The 19,893-nt window shown below is 28.2% G+C and overlaps 3 protein-coding genes across 3 annotated transcripts; 2 read left to right on the forward strand and 1 right to left on the reverse strand.

Annotated features, from left to right (window-relative positions):
* The first annotated feature begins 107 nt into the window (after window positions 1-107).
* LOC114877417 (beta-TrCP) lies at window positions 108-7,191 on the forward strand. Its single transcript, XM_029189978.2, has 9 exons — window positions 108-657; window positions 2,712-2,946; window positions 3,047-3,233; window positions 3,327-3,783; window positions 3,883-4,256; window positions 4,337-4,415; window positions 4,498-4,681; window positions 4,753-4,800; window positions 4,924-7,191. Exons 1-8 carry the CDS (start codon window positions 604-606, stop codon window positions 4,761-4,763), a joined length of 1,581 nt encoding a protein of 526 aa, XP_029045811.1. The 5' UTR covers window positions 108-603; the 3' UTR covers window positions 4,764-4,800; window positions 4,924-7,191.
* Window positions 7,192-8,433: 1,242 nt separating this feature from the next.
* LOC114877418 (exportin-7) lies at window positions 8,434-17,681 on the forward strand. The gene is given in 16 exon segments (XM_029189980.2): window positions 8,434-8,601; window positions 9,908-10,145; window positions 10,216-10,382; window positions 10,457-10,681; window positions 10,781-11,651; window positions 11,723-12,008; window positions 12,112-12,256; window positions 12,339-12,486; window positions 12,580-12,739; window positions 12,840-13,242; window positions 13,334-13,496; window positions 14,579-14,656; window positions 14,736-14,914; window positions 15,026-15,153; window positions 15,226-15,236; window positions 15,239-17,681. Coding segments are annotated over 16 exon segments (3,309 nt in total). The 5' UTR covers window positions 8,434-8,586; the 3' UTR covers window positions 15,331-17,681.
* Window positions 17,682-17,922: 241 nt separating this feature from the next.
* Window positions 17,923-19,838, reverse strand: LOC114877420 (crossover junction endonuclease EME1). Its single transcript, XM_029189987.2, is given in 4 exon segments — window positions 17,923-18,091; window positions 18,224-18,277; window positions 18,352-19,281; window positions 19,283-19,838. Coding segments are annotated over 4 exon segments (1,455 nt in total). The 5' UTR covers window positions 19,643-19,838; the 3' UTR covers window positions 17,923-17,980.
* Window positions 19,839-19,893: the final 55 nt, after the last annotated feature.

Here is a 19,893-nt window from a genome sequence, read left to right on the forward strand (position 1 = left end):
ATGCCATTAAAAAAACATCTATTTTATTTAATAAAGTACTCCATTTTAACGAAGGTAAGGTTTAAAATTATTTAAAAGGATGCAATTAAAAGGTGCGCAGATATGTATAAATTAGTATATTGCGCATAGTCGCCATTTTGGAAGTCTCGCATTTGGTGCGCCATCAACTTAGCTTCAGTCAAACAAGAAGCAGTAGCCAAGTCCGCGGTGTTAGTGCCTCTTGCTAAAATTTTTGCCTGGCGGTTGATTGTGCATATTTTTGTGGATTTCATTCGAGTACTTGATATATTTGTAAAGAAAATTAACAGATTTCGTACATTGGTTACATATAAGAAATACTTTAGTCTATTTTTTCCATATAAATTAAGATTCGTATCAGGTTTCTGGGCACCGTGAAGTGACATAGTTATTTACGAACTGTTGTGTTGGTGAAATGTTGTTTCAACTTCCTGTACATGGCGAAGGCTCATGAGCGTCGTTGATCGTGTTGAATAGTCAAACGCTCGTGTTCAGACGGTGTTTTATCCTTTTTGGAGAACCTACCGCTAAATTGTTCTATTTCTACCACCTGGAATAACAATATTGTGCCAGTTGTGCATAAAAATGATGAACATGGAAACGGACGAGATTATCGAAGACACAAACACGAATCTTCAGGTACGCAACATATATTAGTATTTTTGAGACCTGAAACCTACGCCATCTTATGTTTTCTTATGATGAAGAAATTCGTTAATATTTTGCGATCTATTTCATTATCACAAGCTCGTGTCTATTACACGTATTTTTCAATTCAAATTGTTAATTAGATAAATATGTTGCGAACAAGAGGTTATAGAATCTAATTGTATGCCGCTGCACATGATAACGATTGTGGTCAATTCTCTAAACCTCTTTCATCAAGTGTATTTATGCATGTATATACATATATACATACATACACCCAACAATGACAGTTATCTTGTTATCTCAATCAAAATCGTGATTGCATCATTTTTTGACACTTTCACTGAATTTTATATTTTTGTGTTACTTCCTAAATGACTTGAGATATAGATTTTTATTCCATATAAAATATGATTCATAGGAATTATATTTACCATGCGTGTCATTGAACGTATTGTAGTGTAACATTTGCATATTTCATTATAAATTTACAAAATCGTAAATGTTATAATATGTTATATTTAGTTCACAAATATACGATTAATATCTCTCTGTAAATTTTTCTGTTGTTTATACGGTTCAGCAAACAATTTATGATTTAGTAACAAGCTTGACAAAAACAAGCTAATGTATGTAAGGATCAGCCATTTATGTTTAGGCAGAAATAATTTATTAGCGATTTGGAAAGTTTAATTGGTTAAGACATTTGCCCGGCAATCGAGATATTTGAATTCGAATTTCAGTTCGGATACATATTTTGCGATATCAAGTTTAGTTGTATAGGATTACTCTAGTCATGTTCTGTATTTTCACGACGTTTAAAATATTTATTGATAGAAGAAACGTGACTTATCGAAAAAAAGTAACCCCCTAATATTTTGCACCTTAGTGACTCATCATTCTACTTTCATCGCCTGTAACGTTACCGTACATATTTTTTATTTTGTTATCGTTTTCGGTTAGGTTTTGTTATAAAAAAAAGTATTTAGAAACAGCGATATACATATGTAAATTTTTCGACGAATTTGCAAAACTTGTTTTGTCCGTACTTCTTCTTTTCTTGATACATGTATTATTTAGAAAGATAAGAAAACGTTCTAAAGTATTAATTATTCAAGGACAATTATAAAAGTTTTTAAATTGGAATTCTCCGGATTATTTTTATAATTTTCCTTCTATCGGAAAAGTATCTATAAATATGACGACAAAGTCAAGATAAACATTCTTTCATTTTTGTCAAGCATTTTAGATAAAAATACAAGTCTAATTCATATTATTATTTACCGGTAGACGTAGAGAATATGTAAAGATAGGAAGGAAGAAGACAGAGGGATACAAAGAGCGTAGATTCGACGCGAGTTCGTGATCCCGTTATACCGGGAGCACCGCGAAGAAACATTTTCAGGTGATCGAGGTACTCCTTGGTCGCCAGGACTCTTCAATGTTGCTATGCCACCTTTTACAGTCGAGTGGTCACAATATCTTAAATCACAGGCCGTTGTATGCATGACACACGTGTACAATAACATCAATAACGCAATCGTATATTACAAAATTTTCTACAAAATAAATATCTTCTCTATGTGCATTTAATTAAGAAATTTTTTGCTTTCTAAATATGTTAGAAAGCAAAATTCTAAATTCATAGTTTTAAAATAATTTTTTTAACGTTCTAAATTCTAACGAATAACCGCCGATCATAAAATGTTATAAATGGTATATTGATTAATTGCGTTCGATGATATAAATGTTCAACTTTAATTTCATTTATTAAAAACCTTTGACAAGATACACCGTTTGTTATAAGGTTTTCGTTTCCAGAGGTAGCAAGCGTTAACAAGTAGGTCAATCTCGATATATGATATACATATATGTATTACTTTCGATATATTTTCATTTTATAAATGATATACTATTATGAATTGAACTGTAATATTTTCTCTCCGTTCTTTGCTTTTATAGAAATTTAATTTTACGAATAAATATATATTGTAAATAATAATATGTGTAACTTATATGGTGTTTTTTTTTTCCTCTTTTTTCAGTATCCCATAACAATACTTTATGATCCTACCCGCAAGAAAGAACTACCTTCAGGAATATCTACACAGTATGGACAAGAAAGGGAAATGTGTATGAAGTTATTTGAAAAATGGAGCGAACCAGAACAAGTTAATTTTGTTGAGCAGTTATTAGCAAGAATGTGTCATTACCAGCATGGACACATTAATGCCTATCTAAAGCCTATGTTGCAAAGGGATTTTATTTCTTTATTACCAAGTGAGTATTTTTATTGTATTAAAAAGTTTAATTTAACAATTTAATGTTAAAATGAATGATATACTAATCAAATTCTTTGTAAATAATATTCTTTTATTAGAAAAGGGATTGGATCATGTGGCAGAAAGTATCCTTTCGTATCTTGATGCAGACTCGTTAATTGCTGCAGAATTAGTATGTAAAGAATGGCATAGAGTAATCAGCGAAGGAATGCTTTGGAAAAAATTAATTGAACGTAAAGTTCGGACCGATTCAGTTTGGAGAGGTCTTGCTGAAAGAAGAGGATGGTTAGTTAATATTTTCTATGAAATATAATTTTATTGAGTATATTAAATCTATGATCACGTAACTATGTAATTTCTCTTTACTCTTGTTTTTAGGATTCAGTATTTATTTAAACCAAGACCAGGAGAGAGCCATCCAAATCACAATTTTTATAGATCTCTTTACCCTAAAATAGTTAAAGATATCGATAGTATAGATAATAATTGGAAAATGGGAAGATTTAATCTCCAAAGAATAAACTGTAGAAGTGAAAATTCAAAAGGTGTCTACTGTTTGCAATATGACGATCAAAAAATAGTTTCTGGTCTTAGAGATAATACAATTAAAATTTGGGACAGAAGTACACTACAATGTATTAAAGTCTTAACAGGACATACTGGTTCTGTCTTATGTTTACAATATGATGATAAAGCAATAATATCTGGTTCCTCTGATAGCACTGTAAGAGTTTGGGATGCTAACACTGGAGAAATGGTTAACACATTGATACATCACTGTGAAGCTGTTTTACATCTTAGATTTAGCAATGGCATGATGGTCACTTGTTCAAAGGTCATTAAAATTTTGTTATTGTTTTATTTTGTATTCTCGTATATTTCTATATAATGTTATTAATTATGAAGAATAATACTATTTTTTAATTGTGTTTAGGATCGTTCAATTGCGGTATGGGACATGACATCGCAAACAGAAATTGCATTAAGAAGAGTATTAGTGGGACATAGGGCAGCAGTGAATGTTGTTGATTTTGATGAAAAATATATAGTTTCTGCTAGTGGTGATAGGACTATCAAAGTATGGAATACATCTACTTGCGAATTTGTGCGAACATTAAATGGACATAAACGGGGTATAGCGTGTTTACAATATAGGGACTGCTTAGTAGTTAGTGGTAGCAGTGATAACACAATCAGATTGTGGGATATTGAATGTGGTGCGTGCTTGCGTGTCTTAGAAGGACACGAAGAGTTGGTTAGATGTATTAGATTTGATAGCAAGCACATAGTCAGTGGAGCTTATGATGGGTAAGTATAAAAAAGAGATTTTTACATTTTAGTTTATACCATTGCGTTAATTATATGTATTCTTATGTCTTATATTACAGAAAAATTAAAGTATGGGATTTAGTAGCAGCATTAGATCCACGTGCTTTAGCTAATTCACTTTGTCTACGTACATTAGTGGTAAGACATTTTATGTGTTTTACGGACTTATTGATACTTTATAAAAAACAAAATCTACGTTACATGTATTTTTACGATGTAGGAACACACGGGGCGTGTATTTCGTCTTCAGTTTGATGAATTCCAGATAGTATCATCATCGCACGATGATACTATATTAATTTGGGATTTTTTAAATTTTAATCCATCCAATGGATCCGTGTCTTGTGGGCCTGCAGCAATAAATGCATCAGGTGTGAATCAATCTGACACTAGATCTCCATCTCGTAAGTATGATCGATAAAGTTTTTACAGTGTATACTAAATATTTTTTAATATTCTATACGTGCTTTTGTAGCATTTGAGTGACGCATCTATATGAATATTCCTTCATTGTGATATAATTGTAAGTAATCATTTTTAATCATTGATAACACTATTTTGTTCAGAGTTGAACATATAAATATAACTTTCTTGCATATTTAGTAAAAAGATGCAGTTATATTGCATTCGTATTTTATCTTTTCAGACAAGTGGTTAGTGCGTGAGTTCAATGTGTTCACGATAGTGTACGCAGAGAATGAAGAATCAGTGTCCAGTGTGAACAGCGCCTAGAAAAAGACAGAATCTCAAACACTGTCATTGATTTTCGTTTATTATTTGCTGTGAAAAGCAAAATTAATTCCCTAAAATACATGGATACATGGAGTGACACATAAAACTATGAATTAATTTATACGTGCTTGACGCACTGCGTTTAGTAACGAACAGTATATTAAAACCACATAAATACATCCCATGGATGTAAATAATTGTTTGCTTTGGCCATATCTGGAATTCTTCTACGCTCTATGACATGATAGAAGTTGACCATTTTCCTATTACTATGAAAAAAGACTTACAATACGTAAAGAAAATAAAAACGTTTTTAGGGAGGCTGGATACACTTAATAAGATGCTAGCTGTATTATAGTAAATTAATAATTTTTCTTTTTAAATGTAATTAATTTATAGTAAGAAGATTGTAAAATGTTTGATTGGAGTACTTATTCTGTATGAATGTGGTATATAAGGTCTTGATATGTAGGAGGATTATGATAATTATCAAGTTTCATTACCTTCTAAATCTAGCTAATGTGAATTGCTATATCCATATTTAGTGTTATAGATGTACAGCCATTATTCAAAAACATATAAGTTTCCATGAACATTAATTTTATGAAGATCACGTTATACATTGAAAAGTAAATGGAAATAATCTTTGCACAGCCATTAATACAATACCATTTGCATTTAAAATATAAATTTTCATTATATGAAAATGTAATATTAATTTATAAAAAGAAGCAATACAGTGACTCTGAAGTAATTTTAGCTACTGTAAAAGAATTAAAATTATTATGTTTTGACTAATGATCTCGAATTGATCATATTTTTTCAATTTTTGTTTAAACTACATTAATCACGTTCTTTCTTCAAAAAATAAACTGTAAATGTGTTTTGAGCAATATTATATGCGTTTATAATTGTCAGTTTTTGAATTTTTTGAACATTTAAAATATTCTTTTTTATTTGTATAGTTACTACCAATAAACCATTAATTTTTTTTTTTTTTTTGCCGTATATTAAACAGCAGAACAAAGATATAATAAGTAATTAAATTATTATAAAAGTTATATACACGTGCGTCCAGGCACACACACACACATGCACGTATTCAAAATAATTCAAATGTTTCGGTCTTATTAAAAAATTCGAAACAAAGCTTAGGGATATATAGATTTCAATATTAATTTCAATACATGTATTTTAAATTTTATACAACATAAATTTTGCATGAAAATTAAACTGTGAATACATGCTAAAACAAAAGTGAAAAAAAATTAACTATTACTGATAAAATGTGTGAAGTCACTTCACTTTTGCATTATATAAGTAACAAATAGTATTAAGTAGATATTGTACATTATCCTCCAATTATAACAATTTTTACATTAAAAGTAAAGGAATTATGAAACATTAAAAATCGTGAACTGCATGTAGTCAAATTGGGTACAAAGAATTGTGATTTTTAAGCTAGAATGATGGCATGAAAATTTTCTATAACTTTATGGTATGTATATATGGGACTCCAGTGCAAACAATACTTTTGTAGTATGCAGCATGTTCTGGATATAAAACACTTCAATGAACAAAATAGCATAATAGCAATTGTGGCAAAAGTGTCAACATACCCTTTGTAAGCACACACTTTATTATATTATAGCTATCTAAATACGTATATATATATATATACACCCACACATAGGTAGTGAATTATGTAGTGCTGTTTCTTAAATTCTACATTCGAATGTAAAAAGAAATATATATATGTATACGTATATGTATATATTTTTTATTTAGATTGGGGTCTTAAAACATTTAAATCAATAAATACATAAGAACATCAAGTTTTCATTATGCAATATTCTTTAATTAAAATCAATCCAGTCATATATTTATCAATATAAAAAGAGTATGTTATATGAACATTATAAAAGACCTATTTAATACAAAATGATTAATTCAATCCCAAAAGTTTTGTGATGAGCGACGTGTCTTGATCGTAACTTAATTTCGATTATAAGTTAAATGTTATGCTTGACAGAAATAATAGTATAACAGAAATATTTTTAAGAAAATATTGTGATGTTTATTGTTAATATTAGCATGGAATTTCATGTATGAAATTAATTACGTAAAAATAATATGAAGGCTGTGGAAAAGCTATATTCGAAATACAATACGTATACAAGAAGTTGCAGGAATTTTAATGGAAAAAATATCCATCATTATCCCTTGAATTTAATATGTTTACTGTTTAAATTTACATGTACAGAATGTTAAAGTACATATTACATTAGGATTAATGATTAAAGTCATTGCATATTGACAAAATTAATAATATAATTGGAAATTTAGGTAATGTTATGAATATTCTAAATTGATTGATCTACCATATACATTTAATTACGTTTCTTTAAAGCCGATGCTGCACGGTACAGTTCCTGATAAATTTGATCAAATTATTGCAACCTGCATTATCCTGCATTCAAGTAGATGTATATGATAAAATTTATCAAAACATTGTTGATAGTAAATTTAATATGCGTCCATGTATAAAATTGTTAAATAATGTACTTCATACTCTTGAAATTAATATGTATCTTTTTCATTAACTTTTTTTTTTATTTTCAATTTAAATTGTATGGCGAGGAGTACTGCATGATTTTATCAGAGACAAAAGTTCATAACCCATTGTAAACATTTTGATACAAAATTCTTTATAAAAACGTGGTATGATTTTGGCTAAAGGAAAAGGCCCCAATCTGAATATTATATTTACATGTTATTATCTAGTTATATATTATGTATTGTTATGCATAATGATACATAATGTACATACAAAAAGTTGATGCATATTCATTTTAAAGTCATCAGTAATGTAAATCATTTTTTATTTAAAGAAATGTTCCTCTCTTATTCGTGTCCGAGTTTGGTACAAAAGAACATTTAACTTGCATGTGATGCTTTATTTTATTTAAAATATCGACAAACTAATAATTGAATTAAATAAATCATCGTTTGATCATGTTTTATTTTATGAATAGATTATGAAAAATAAAGGTATGTTTTAATTTTTTAACAAAAATAGTACTTGGGAACTTAAACCCAATTTAATAGAACAAAATGTATTTAATACTAATCTATAAATATCCATATATACGTATACATTGAAGAAAAAGGGGAAAGGATAATGTAACATTTTTATTTTTATATTCATCGTATTTTAAACAAGAGGTAACACGCCAGTGCCCTTGCGACGACCATGTGTACCCAATGACCTTTTATTTAGTGTGGTCTTCTATTTACATCATTACTTGCTTTCTTTATTCATGTATGTACTTTTGTTCACCCTGTAGATGATCACGGAGTTAGAAATAGAAGATGGAAGAACACTATACACTTCCGATAAACGAAGTGTAGTTGATATAACAGAATGTGACACAAAAATGGTAAGGGGGTTCTCCTTGATCCCGCCCGCCCTCCTAGGAAGATCCAAAAAGCACCGGGTGGTTGGTCTATTCTACACTTCGTTTGTGATTAAAGCATGTGATCCTGCCTTCATTGTAGATAATACAAAGCTGCGAAAATGGCGGACGAACAGGTGAGTTACCGATCAAAATAACATGTAAACCTCAAAATGCGATGGAGTTATGTATGATGAAGTGATTTCAAAAGTCGTGTAATAAACTAGCCGGTGATAAATCTGTTGCAAGTTATGTGGAATGAATGTGTGTCCCGAACATTTTGCTGTCGGAAAATCCAAGTATTCATGGAAGCTACACTGTTTGTTGCCGGATTACAGTGACTATTTTGTCGTACTGTCAACGAAAATGATATTATAATGTAACAGATTTTGCATTTTTTGAGTTATTAGAATTATATTATATAAATACAACTGTGTTATCAACGTGTAAAACATTAACCTTGTTTTCGTGAACAATATTTTGTGTAGATACAATTTTAGTGTTCCAAGAGATAATTAGTGGATAAAAATATCATCTAAATCGTGAATTTTATATTTACTTGTTGTATTCCTAAAAAATTGAATGGTTATGAATATTTTTATGTTATCCTAATATTTATGATTATTTTAAAAAATATGGTATAACCTATCTATATACTTCTATTTTGCAATGTAAACTGTGTTGTTTTACTTGCTGCTTAAGTTTGAGCTTAGATTATTATTTATCTAACATGATATATACATTTTTTTTTTTTAATTACAAGTCATTTGAAATATACTTTTAAGTATCTTTGAATTAAATATCAAATAATTTATAATTTAGTTAATTAATATCTGTTGTTTACAAAATATAAATTGCATAACCTTAACATGATATTTAAGTATAAAAAAAGAAAGAATTGTTATGTTTACAGAAATCATCATTATAGTATCACTTATTTCTTGCTTATCAGTTATACAAGTGAAGCATAGTCTTGAAAAAACTATGGTTTTTATATATTGTAGATCTTAAAACTATAAATAAATATTATATATTTGTGAATAAAAATTCATTTTTCTATATATATTCTATCGATACATTTTTAATTTTTGTTAAATTTCTGTTATTTTATTCTTTGAATATATATTAAATTTTACAAAGATAAAAATGCAGAATAAATAAGTGATACATTTTTCCAAAGATGTTTATTTGTTATAATTTAGATGTAATAGAAAAATACATTATAACAAAGTATGTTGATTGTTTGTTTATATTCCTTGAATTAAAATATATTATTCTGTAACATGTGACATATTAAACCTTAAACATAACAGAGACAAAATCCATTAAGTGGTTTGAAGTGTGAAACAGTGGTTATGAAACATGTAGATTTAAAATATACATATAAATGGAACAATTACAATTTATGCTTAAGTTATAACATTAAAAATGAATGATATACAGGAGGTACGGCAGCTGGAGTTGCTATGCAAGCAGTTATATGAATCACAGGATTCTGCACATCGTGCAGAAGCTGAAAAAGCACTTGTTGCTTTTCAAAATGCACCAGATACGCTTACAAAGTGCCAGCTCCTATTAGACCGGGGAGATTCTGCATATGCTCAATTATTGGCAGCCACCACATTAACAAAATTGGTTTCACGTTCTGCAGGGCTAACTTTACAACAGAGGCTGGATATACGTAAGTCTGTTTATGCAATTATACGATTGGAAAAGACAGAAACACTTAAAATTGGTTTCTTTTGTTTTAGGAAATTATGTTCTCAATTATCTAGCAACCCAACCAAAGTTACCAAATTTTGTGATACAAGCTTTGGTCACATTATTTGCCAGGATATCAAAATTCAGTTGGTTTGATTGTGATAAAGAAGAATATGTTTTTAGGAATGTGGTCAGTGATGTGTCAAAATTTCTTCAGGTATGTTTTATTATTTTACAATTTTACGAAGTATTATTTTATTCTTAATTGTATAATATGTTGATATAATACAGGGGTCAGTAGAACACTGTATGATAGGAGTTCAATTACTTTCTCAACTGACTTGTGAAATGAATCAAGTATCAGATGCTGATGCAAACAGATCTCTTACCAAACATAGGAAGATTGCTAGTAGCTTCAGAGATTTGCAGCTTTTTGAAATATTTAGGTTATCTTGTACTTTACTAAGTACAGCACGTGAGAATTGCAAGAATCTAAATTTTAATGATGAAGCACAGGTATATTTTATTTATCTCTTTTTTTACTACAAAATTTAAGAAACATATTTTCATATACGTTTACATAGTGTTATTATCATATTTTTCTCTTTTGTTTAGCATGGTCTAATTAGACAACTTTTAAAACTTGCACAAAATTGTTTGACATTTGACTTTATTGGAACATCTATCGATGAAAGTGCAGATGAGCTCAGCACAGTACAAATTCCATCCAGGTGGAGGCCTGCATTCTTGGATTTCACATCACTGAAACTTTTCTTTGATTTATATCATAGTTTACCTAATTCATTGTCATCTTTGGCTCTCTCATGTTTGGTTCAAATAGCATCTGTTAGAAGAAGTTTATTTTCCAATCCAGAAAGGGCACAATTTCTGACACACTTAGTTAGTGGTGTAAAACATATATTACAAAACCCACGAGGTCTGAGCGATCCTGGAAACTATCATGAATTTTGTAGATTGCTATCAAGATTAAAAACCAATTTTCAACTTGTAGAATTGGTTTTAGTAAAAGATTATCCAGAAGCTATACAATTAATTGCAAAGTTTACAGTTCAAAGCTTACAAATGTGGCAATTTGCACCAAACAGTTTACATTACCTTTTAACTTTGTGGCAAAGGCTGGTATCGTCTATGCCCTACGTGAAAGCAGGAGACCCGCACCTGTTAAATACATATACTCCAGAAATTGTAAATGCATATGTTACTTCAAGACTTGAATCAGTTGCAGTAGTAGTTAGGGAACGTTTAGAAGATCCACTTGATGATTTAGGAGTAGTTCATCAACAGTTGGAGCAGATATCTGTTATTGGAAGATGTGAATATCAAAAAACATGTACTTTGTTAGTGCAGCTGTTTGATCAAGCTGCTAGAACATACCAAGAATTAATGACACAAACAGCATCTCCAACTCAACAAATGGACATCACTATACAAGAGGGTCAACTCACATGGCTTGTGTATATTATAGGTAAGAAATAATGTACCAGTTACTGAAATGATGAAACAAATTGTATATTAAACAAATTATAAAAAAAACAGGTGGTGTTATTGGTGGCAAAATAACATTTAATAGCAACGAAGAGTATGATGCAATGGATGGTGAATTAGTCTGCAGAGTACTTCAGTTGATGAATTTGACCGATTCAAGACTTGCACAAGGTGGCTGTGAAAAATTGGAGTTAGCAATGTTGAGCTTCTTTGAACAATTTCGTAAAATATACGTAGGTGATCAAGTACAGAAAAATTCTAAATTATACAGAAGGCTGTCAGATGTTTTGGGGGTTAATGATGAATCTATGGTACTCGGTATTCTTATTCGAAAAATGTAAGTACAATATACTTTATAAAAATAATAATTCCAAATGATTGATCTTAATCTCTTTTTTTATTTTTTTATTTTTTTTAAATATTTTTTTTAACATTTACAGAATAACAAATCTGAAGTATTGGGGCCGTAGCGAGCAAATTATTTCAAAAACATTACAGTTATTAAATGATCTGTCAGTGGGTTATAGCTGCGTTCGTAAACTTGTAAAATTAGAAGAAGTACAGTTTATGCTCAACAATCATACCGTATGTACAAGGAGTCTGCATAATTATTATTACAAATTATTAATAACAAATGTATTATACGTATTTTTCCTTCAATTAACAGAGAGAGCATTTTCCATTTTTGGGAAATAATGTTGCTGTAACAGAAATGCGTTGTAGATCAATGTTTTACACATCTTTGGGTAGATTATTAATGGTAGATTTAGGAGAAGATGAAGAAAGGTTTCATACTTTTATGTTACCTTTAACAGGTATAAAGATTATTTTATATTTAAGAGCTTAGTAGTAATACATGTATTTCATTATTTATTATATTTTTTCATATTTATTCCCATTGTTTATAGGTGCACTAGAAAGTTTGGGACAATTGATGGGTGCTGCTGATCCTTCACTGTTTGCAGCAGAAGAAGCAAAGAAAGAACTAATTGGTTTAGCAAGAGATTTAAGAGGCTTAGCTTATGCATTCAACACAAAAACATCTTATATGATGTTGTTCGATTGGATGTATCCTTTCGTTAACAATATAATTCGATTAATAATTTTGATAGATAATTTATTACAAATTATATATACAAATGTGTATATTACCTTGATCTATATATAGATATCCCAACTATACACCAATTTTATTACATGCTGTGGAGTTGTGGCATTATGAACCACAAGTTACCACACCCGTCCTAAAATTATTCGCTGAATTAGTACAAAATAGGAGTCAAAGATTACAGTTTGATGCCTCTTCTCCAAATGGAATTTTATTATTTCGTGAAGCTAGTAAAGTAATATGTAGTTATGGTAATCGTATATTAAACGTTGAAGTTCCAAAGGATCAGATATACCCATTAAAGCTTAAAGGAATAAGTATATGCTTCAGTATGTTAAAAGCAGCATTATGTGGAAGTTACGTAAATTTTGGCGTGTTCAGATTATACGGTGACGAAGCATTGGATAATGCGCTTAATACATTTGTAAAATTACTTCTTAGTATACCACAAAGTGATATATTGGTACGCATTGATTGATTCATATAATTACATTTCTCAATTTAATTTAAAACGTGAAAACAATATTTTAACAATTTAATATTACTATTTATAGGATTATCCAAAATTATCTGCAACATACTATGTGTTACTTGAATGTTTGGCGCAAGATCATATGGTTTTTCTTTCTACCTTAGAGCCAAGGGTTTTCTTGTACATCTTATCAAGCATCAGTGAAGGCCTTACAGCACTAGGTGCGCAAAAAGACTCCTATACAGGTTTGTGCGGCTGATTCTATCTATTTATCATTCTCTTATCCTCTATGCCATGCCTTGGGATTGTTAGTCTCGATCAGTTACACTAATTTTTTCTCTTTAGAAAAATATTTATCGAATGTTGAAGAATATTTCATATTCAAAGTATTCAGTAATTAAATATATATCATCGCGATTTTAATATCGCCTACTTATATTACTGTTTAAGTTACATTTTGAAATTGATATTTTTATTCAAATTGGACCAAATTTTCCATATTTAAAATAAAAAATAAAAACTTTTGATATGCATGTGTGAGTACATATTGAATAATCTTAAAACAGTTATGAAATTATTTATGCAATATACAAATCAGCAAAAAAACAATAGACTATAAGGATGTTTAATTTTGTTTATGTTTATTTGCTTTTTGCATTGTTGCTTGGAATGTAAACTTGCCTACAGATATTAGTTAAGCTATGGTTTGAAAAGATACAAAAATGAATATGTATGTTAAGTAATTCATCTTTATGCATATAAAGTGAATGATGGAGTCATAATAATGATATAGGCAATAAGAGGATTGGAGTTTATAGAATCTAGACCCTAAGTGCCGTTATTGAATTGCTTTTTTTTTTTCCAAATCGTTATTGGTATTTTTAGTCCAACATTGCGTTAAAAACATAAACTGTTCATTTCTTTAAAATTAAATTACATGGTGGGTCTAGCACACATAGTCAGCCGCACAACTGGCATGCTACTAAAATACATCAGTTTTTATAGTTATAAATTTTTTAATTACTAACTTATTATTATACGCATGATACATTAAGTGTCATTTGTTCATTTATGTGGTTTGTTTTGTGCTTGACACATGATATGCTAAGTAGTGTGTAGCTTATTATTGTAAATATTAAAAATATTGGTAGACTTTAATTATTTTGACGGTAGGTATAAAATACAATTTGTACTATTTTTTTTTAACTTTTATTTATCGCATCGTCGCGTCGGTTTAGAGAATGCAAAATTAATGAAATTACATTTTCATCATGCTGTTTTATTTATATAAGAGATATAAAATAAGAATAACCAAACTTTATTACAGATACAATGGTGTGTACTGGTTGTTGTGCAACGCTCGATCATATTGTGACTTACTTATTTAAACAATTATATCAGAAAGGTACATTGTTTATTAATTATTACTTTATATACATATATTGTGTATTTTTGAATACATGTATCCTTTTTGTTTATATTAGGAAGGAAAAATGCTGTAGTTCCAGGAGGTGGTGACTTATTCTTACAAGTTTTAAAACAACATCCTGAAATTCTACAGCAAATATTAAGTACAGTTTTAAATTTGATAATATTTGAGGATTGTAGAAATCAATGGAGTATGTCACGTCCTCTTTTGGGATTAATTCTTTTAAATGAAGAAGTAAGTATAACAGTCTTTTATATGTATAATTTTTATAAAAACTTCATGAACGACTTGGTAAATAATGTTTGCATTTACCTATATAATCTATCTATATCTATATAATTACAGTATTTTAATCAATTACGAGAAAATATTATTAGAAGTCAACCAGTTGATAAGCAGGCAACAATGGCACAGTGGTTTGAAAATTTAATGGAAGGGATTGAAAGAAATTTACTCACAAAAAATAGAGACAGGTAAGAAACATTAGGAGACGAAAAACGACTGTATTAAGTACCGAAATTTGTATATATGCATCTTTATTTTAGGTTTACACAAAATTATCATTGTTTAGAAGGGACATAAATGATACCTTGAAAGGACCTAACACACCTGCAAGCCCTAACAGTGATATGATAATCTCTTTTATTTAGATTTTCCTAGGTTCTTGCCTGCCAAATGCTTGAATGTGTGTGCGAGTGAAACTATAAATTATAGTGGATTAAAAATTATGGTTTAAGATGAGTATAAAGATAATAAATTCAGTATCATTGTTTTACAGAAACATTATTGTTTGGCTTCCTATTCTTTTGCGATTTAGATTTATTTTCCGAAAAAATTTTCGATTGGTATACGTGGTGCAAAATTTAATATAATTGGTATTTTATTTTTACACATTTATTCGTTTACTCTGTCCTAAATTTAAGATGAAAAAATTAAACAGATCCTTTTTATTACCTTTATACTCCTGCCATTTTAGTTGAATACAATATTGGGAACATGAATATTTTTCATACAACAAGAAACAAAAAATTGGCAATAAGTATATTATGTTTCGTAGATCGAAAGTTAATTACATATTAAACGGTTTTGTATGGAAAGATTGATTCAATTTACTTTAGCTGCTTATTAAATACAATTTAAATATTATAAATGTAGGATCACCTTTTCATCGTATGTTAATAATTTTACAACATGTATTTCAAATGTGATAGATTTATTTCATTATAATTTTTTATCTATTTTGTTTTTTTGCTCAAAATTTAATTTTTTATTACAAGAATTCATCTTTTATTCGTATATTATGTTTACACTTCTATTTTATCAACTTATCGTTTTCATTATTAGGTAATATTGTAAAGAAGCAAAGCAGAATAGAAAGCCAAGCATATTAAATATTACCGTATGTCTTGTTCCACGCTATTTTTACAATCAACTTCCATTTATTTAAACGTATTTGTTATTTAAATATTTTTTACTTCAACACATAAGCCACAGTTTTAAGAACATTTTATAATGATGGCGAGCAAATTAATGAGTCGTTATTGAAATAGAAGAAAAAGATAGTAATGTTCAATCATTAATATCAGCTTATAAAAATTTGATTTATTTAAAACTATGTTACTGAATGATTCATTCATAATATCAGTGATGTACCATGAATAACATCATTAAATCAATAATGCAAAAATTTGCTTACAAATGTATTGTTACTGTTGCTATTATTATGAAATTTCTATTCGTGTTTTACAAAAACAAAGTTGATGTCAATACCTATTGCAAAAAACTGTATTGAATATCTCTCTACTGTCAATATGCATTTTTTAACTTGAATATGTTTAAGAAATACAAAATTCTGTAATAGTGTTTAATATTAATTAATAATGTTTCTATCAAATTAACTTTTTATATTAAGATTGTAGCTAATGTATATTATTAGTATATAAATATAACTTTCGATAATAAATTGATTTTAATCACACAAATACTTCAAATTTACAAAGGATTGTATCATAAAATGAACATATATAAAAATAGATATACCTGGTTGAAATTCACGTGATGTTTTTTATAGAATGCATGTTAACAGTGGAAAGAGACCAATAGCTTTTTTTTAACAATAATACGTTTATATTTCATTGTATGCAGTATTTTGTACTTTTTTAAAATTTTCGTTTTTAATCTTTATAATACTTTCAGAGATACATTACAATTAAAAAGTCTAATAGCAATTTCATTACTAGAAGTGAATACTGTCAAGTTTTTTTAATTTAAATGCATCAACAATTCTTTTTGTTATTTAAATTTAATCCAAATACATGAAATACCAAAAATTTTCTCTTAATAAGTGATATGCAACAATATAATCTTCATTTACAGTTTAATTTTTTTTTTGTACAACTATCAATACATGTAAGATTTAATTATGCATTAACATTCAAGTCACAGAGCTTGTATTACTCTAAAATGATTAATTATTCGTTGCAATCGATTTAGTTAATAATTTACACTTTTCCTTTTACTGAAAACAATTTGCAATATTAAATAGTGGGAGGTAAATGTATGAAGAATGCATGTAAAAAAATTCACGTGAGATTTACGTAATATTAGTCTGTATACAGATAATGATAATTTAGCAGAAGTTACATTGAATATTCACAAGAAATTTCATTTAAACCGCATTTAATCATTTATATATTTTTTACTGTAAGATAGTAGAGAAAAGTTACTATAAAATGATTGAAATCTCATTCTTTCTTTTATAATAAACTTTGAGATATTTTATGTTTAATAAACATCTGTAAAAGTATTAGAAAATTACTTTTATTAACCGACTATCATAGTCAAGTTTGCTGTAAACAGATGTATTGTATATACCTTTGGTATAGTAAAACTGTTATATTTCATATCATATAACGTGTGCAGGAATATCTAGCGCAGAATTAAACTACTTTATTTAACATGATATAAATGTATGTAACAGTAGAATATATTCTGTTTGATATTTTTAATTTTCATTCAGTCAAATTATGCGCTAAATTGTTATATAATTAATACACAAAAAATGATTGAAACTTTTATATATTTTAACATTGTTTATTTGTATGATATGAAGAAAATAATTTCTTGATTTTTTATAATCGTGAAATAAGCAAAAATCTACAAAATGTGTGAATTGGTTATTATGATTTTTGTGCTTCATCGTGAGATAATGCATTGAACGAAATGGAAATAGCAAAGCAACATTTATTAAATATATTATATTCATTAATTTGTTTACTGAAGTATCTAATACAAATATATTTAACATAAAATATTTTCACCATCTTCAGATGTAAACATTAAATATATTTTTTTACTTAATTCTGGGCCTATCTTTCGTATTGTTGTAAGAGGTCCAGCTGCTCTTCTAATCTGTGAAGTTAATAACATGTTTATAAATTAAATATAAGAATATAATAAAAATAAAATATTCGAAATTCGCAGGTTTCAATGGTTTTCATTTTTAACAGTTTATGGTTATATATAAACTTATTTAAAATTTACCGGAATGTCTTTTAACAAATTCAATCCATTGTCATCTGTGCAATTCATATAGGCCTGAAAAAAAAAAAAAAGAAAGAATAGTATAAAAAACTTTAGTGAAGTATGTTAAATATATTTGTTATGTTTACTTCTATCAAATCTGCAGGACTTGGATATACAGAACAAATTGCTTCTGCAATTTCTAAACTACTTAAATTAAACTGACAAAGTTGTTGTTGCCATACTCTTTTTAATCCATTTCCATCTTTATCCACGCGTACAGTATTTCTATTATCTCCCATCACATACCAATCAAATTTGTTTCTTAAATTTGAACTTTTTTCTAACTTATATGGTATTTCTGCTACAGCTTTTGTACATTGATAAATCATCAATGCTAAATCTTGAGGACTATCAATCAATCTGCTATTGCAATTAGCAATAATTTGTACTTCATCAAGGCACATTTCAAGCTTGTGTCTTGATATTTCTGGGGAGTTCTTAAGTTCATCATTATTGCTTGTATTATTCCTTTTTGTTTTATTTTTATTTGAATTTTTCCCTTGCTTTCTATATGTAAAATAATTTTCTATACCAAAAATTACTAATATGATTTTGTAATCTGCTAAAGAGGCTTTAATGTTAACAATCGAATCACAAAAACTATCATCTGCTACTTTTGTTACTACTTCATTCCAATTCCAAATTATTAATATTTGGTTAACTGTTTCAATATCTGTTGTTGTACATATTTCATTGCTTTCATTAAGATAACTATTTTCAACACTTCTTTTCCATAAAATCCCATTTGGAGTTAATCCTGTATCAATGCTATATTTTATATCAGCATCAAGCAATGTATTTACAATATTTGTAATATAAGCATACTTATCAATATTTTTATCAATAACAACTTCTATGAATTTTAAGCATTCACCAGGTTTAATATTCTTTGATCTTTTTAAAGCAATTGCTTTCAATGCTGTTTCTTTTAATTGTTTCTGCTTTTTCACACCTTTTTCTGTGATCTGCCTTTTATTCTTTTTTGTTGTAGCCTTACTGTTTTTTCTTCTTTCCTGTATTGTTATCATTTTCTGAATCTTCTGAGGCATCTGGTGAGTCAGATATACGATGTGTTTTAACATTATGTTCCTTTGTACTTTTGCTAGTAGTAGGAAGTTTGTTATTGCTTTGATACGATGGTATCCAAGAATTAAAATCATTCAAATAATCTTTACTATTGTTGTCACATAATGCAGATGTTCTGTTCTCATTGACAGTATGATAGAACTGTACTGCAGGAAATTCAAAATCATTTGAGTCAGTATCATCAATTAAAATTTTCTGTTTCTTATTCTCATTAACATGATTCAGCTCGTCATTTAATTCAATAGATAAATTAGATTCATTTGAATCACTTAAAACAATAACTTCTGACATTTTGTCAAAATTTCATACATTACCAATATTATATTTTACATGTCATTATTATATAAAAACCATTTTTGTTCTAAAATAACATTAGTAAAGCATTAGGATTATGTATATAAATACTTCGTGTAAATCATCATTTCATAGATAGATAAAAAGTCTTTTTGGAATTTGAAATGTCTCTGATCTTTCAACTTCCATAATTCAAATAATGGAAGAATGTGTTGTTTAAATGATGAATATTTATACCAAGTACGCAT

This window comes from Osmia bicornis, chromosome 9 (genome assembly GCF_907164935.1).
Source record: "Osmia bicornis bicornis chromosome 9, iOsmBic2.1, whole genome shotgun sequence".
Classification (NCBI taxonomy): domain Eukaryota; kingdom Metazoa; phylum Arthropoda; class Insecta; order Hymenoptera; family Megachilidae; genus Osmia; species Osmia bicornis.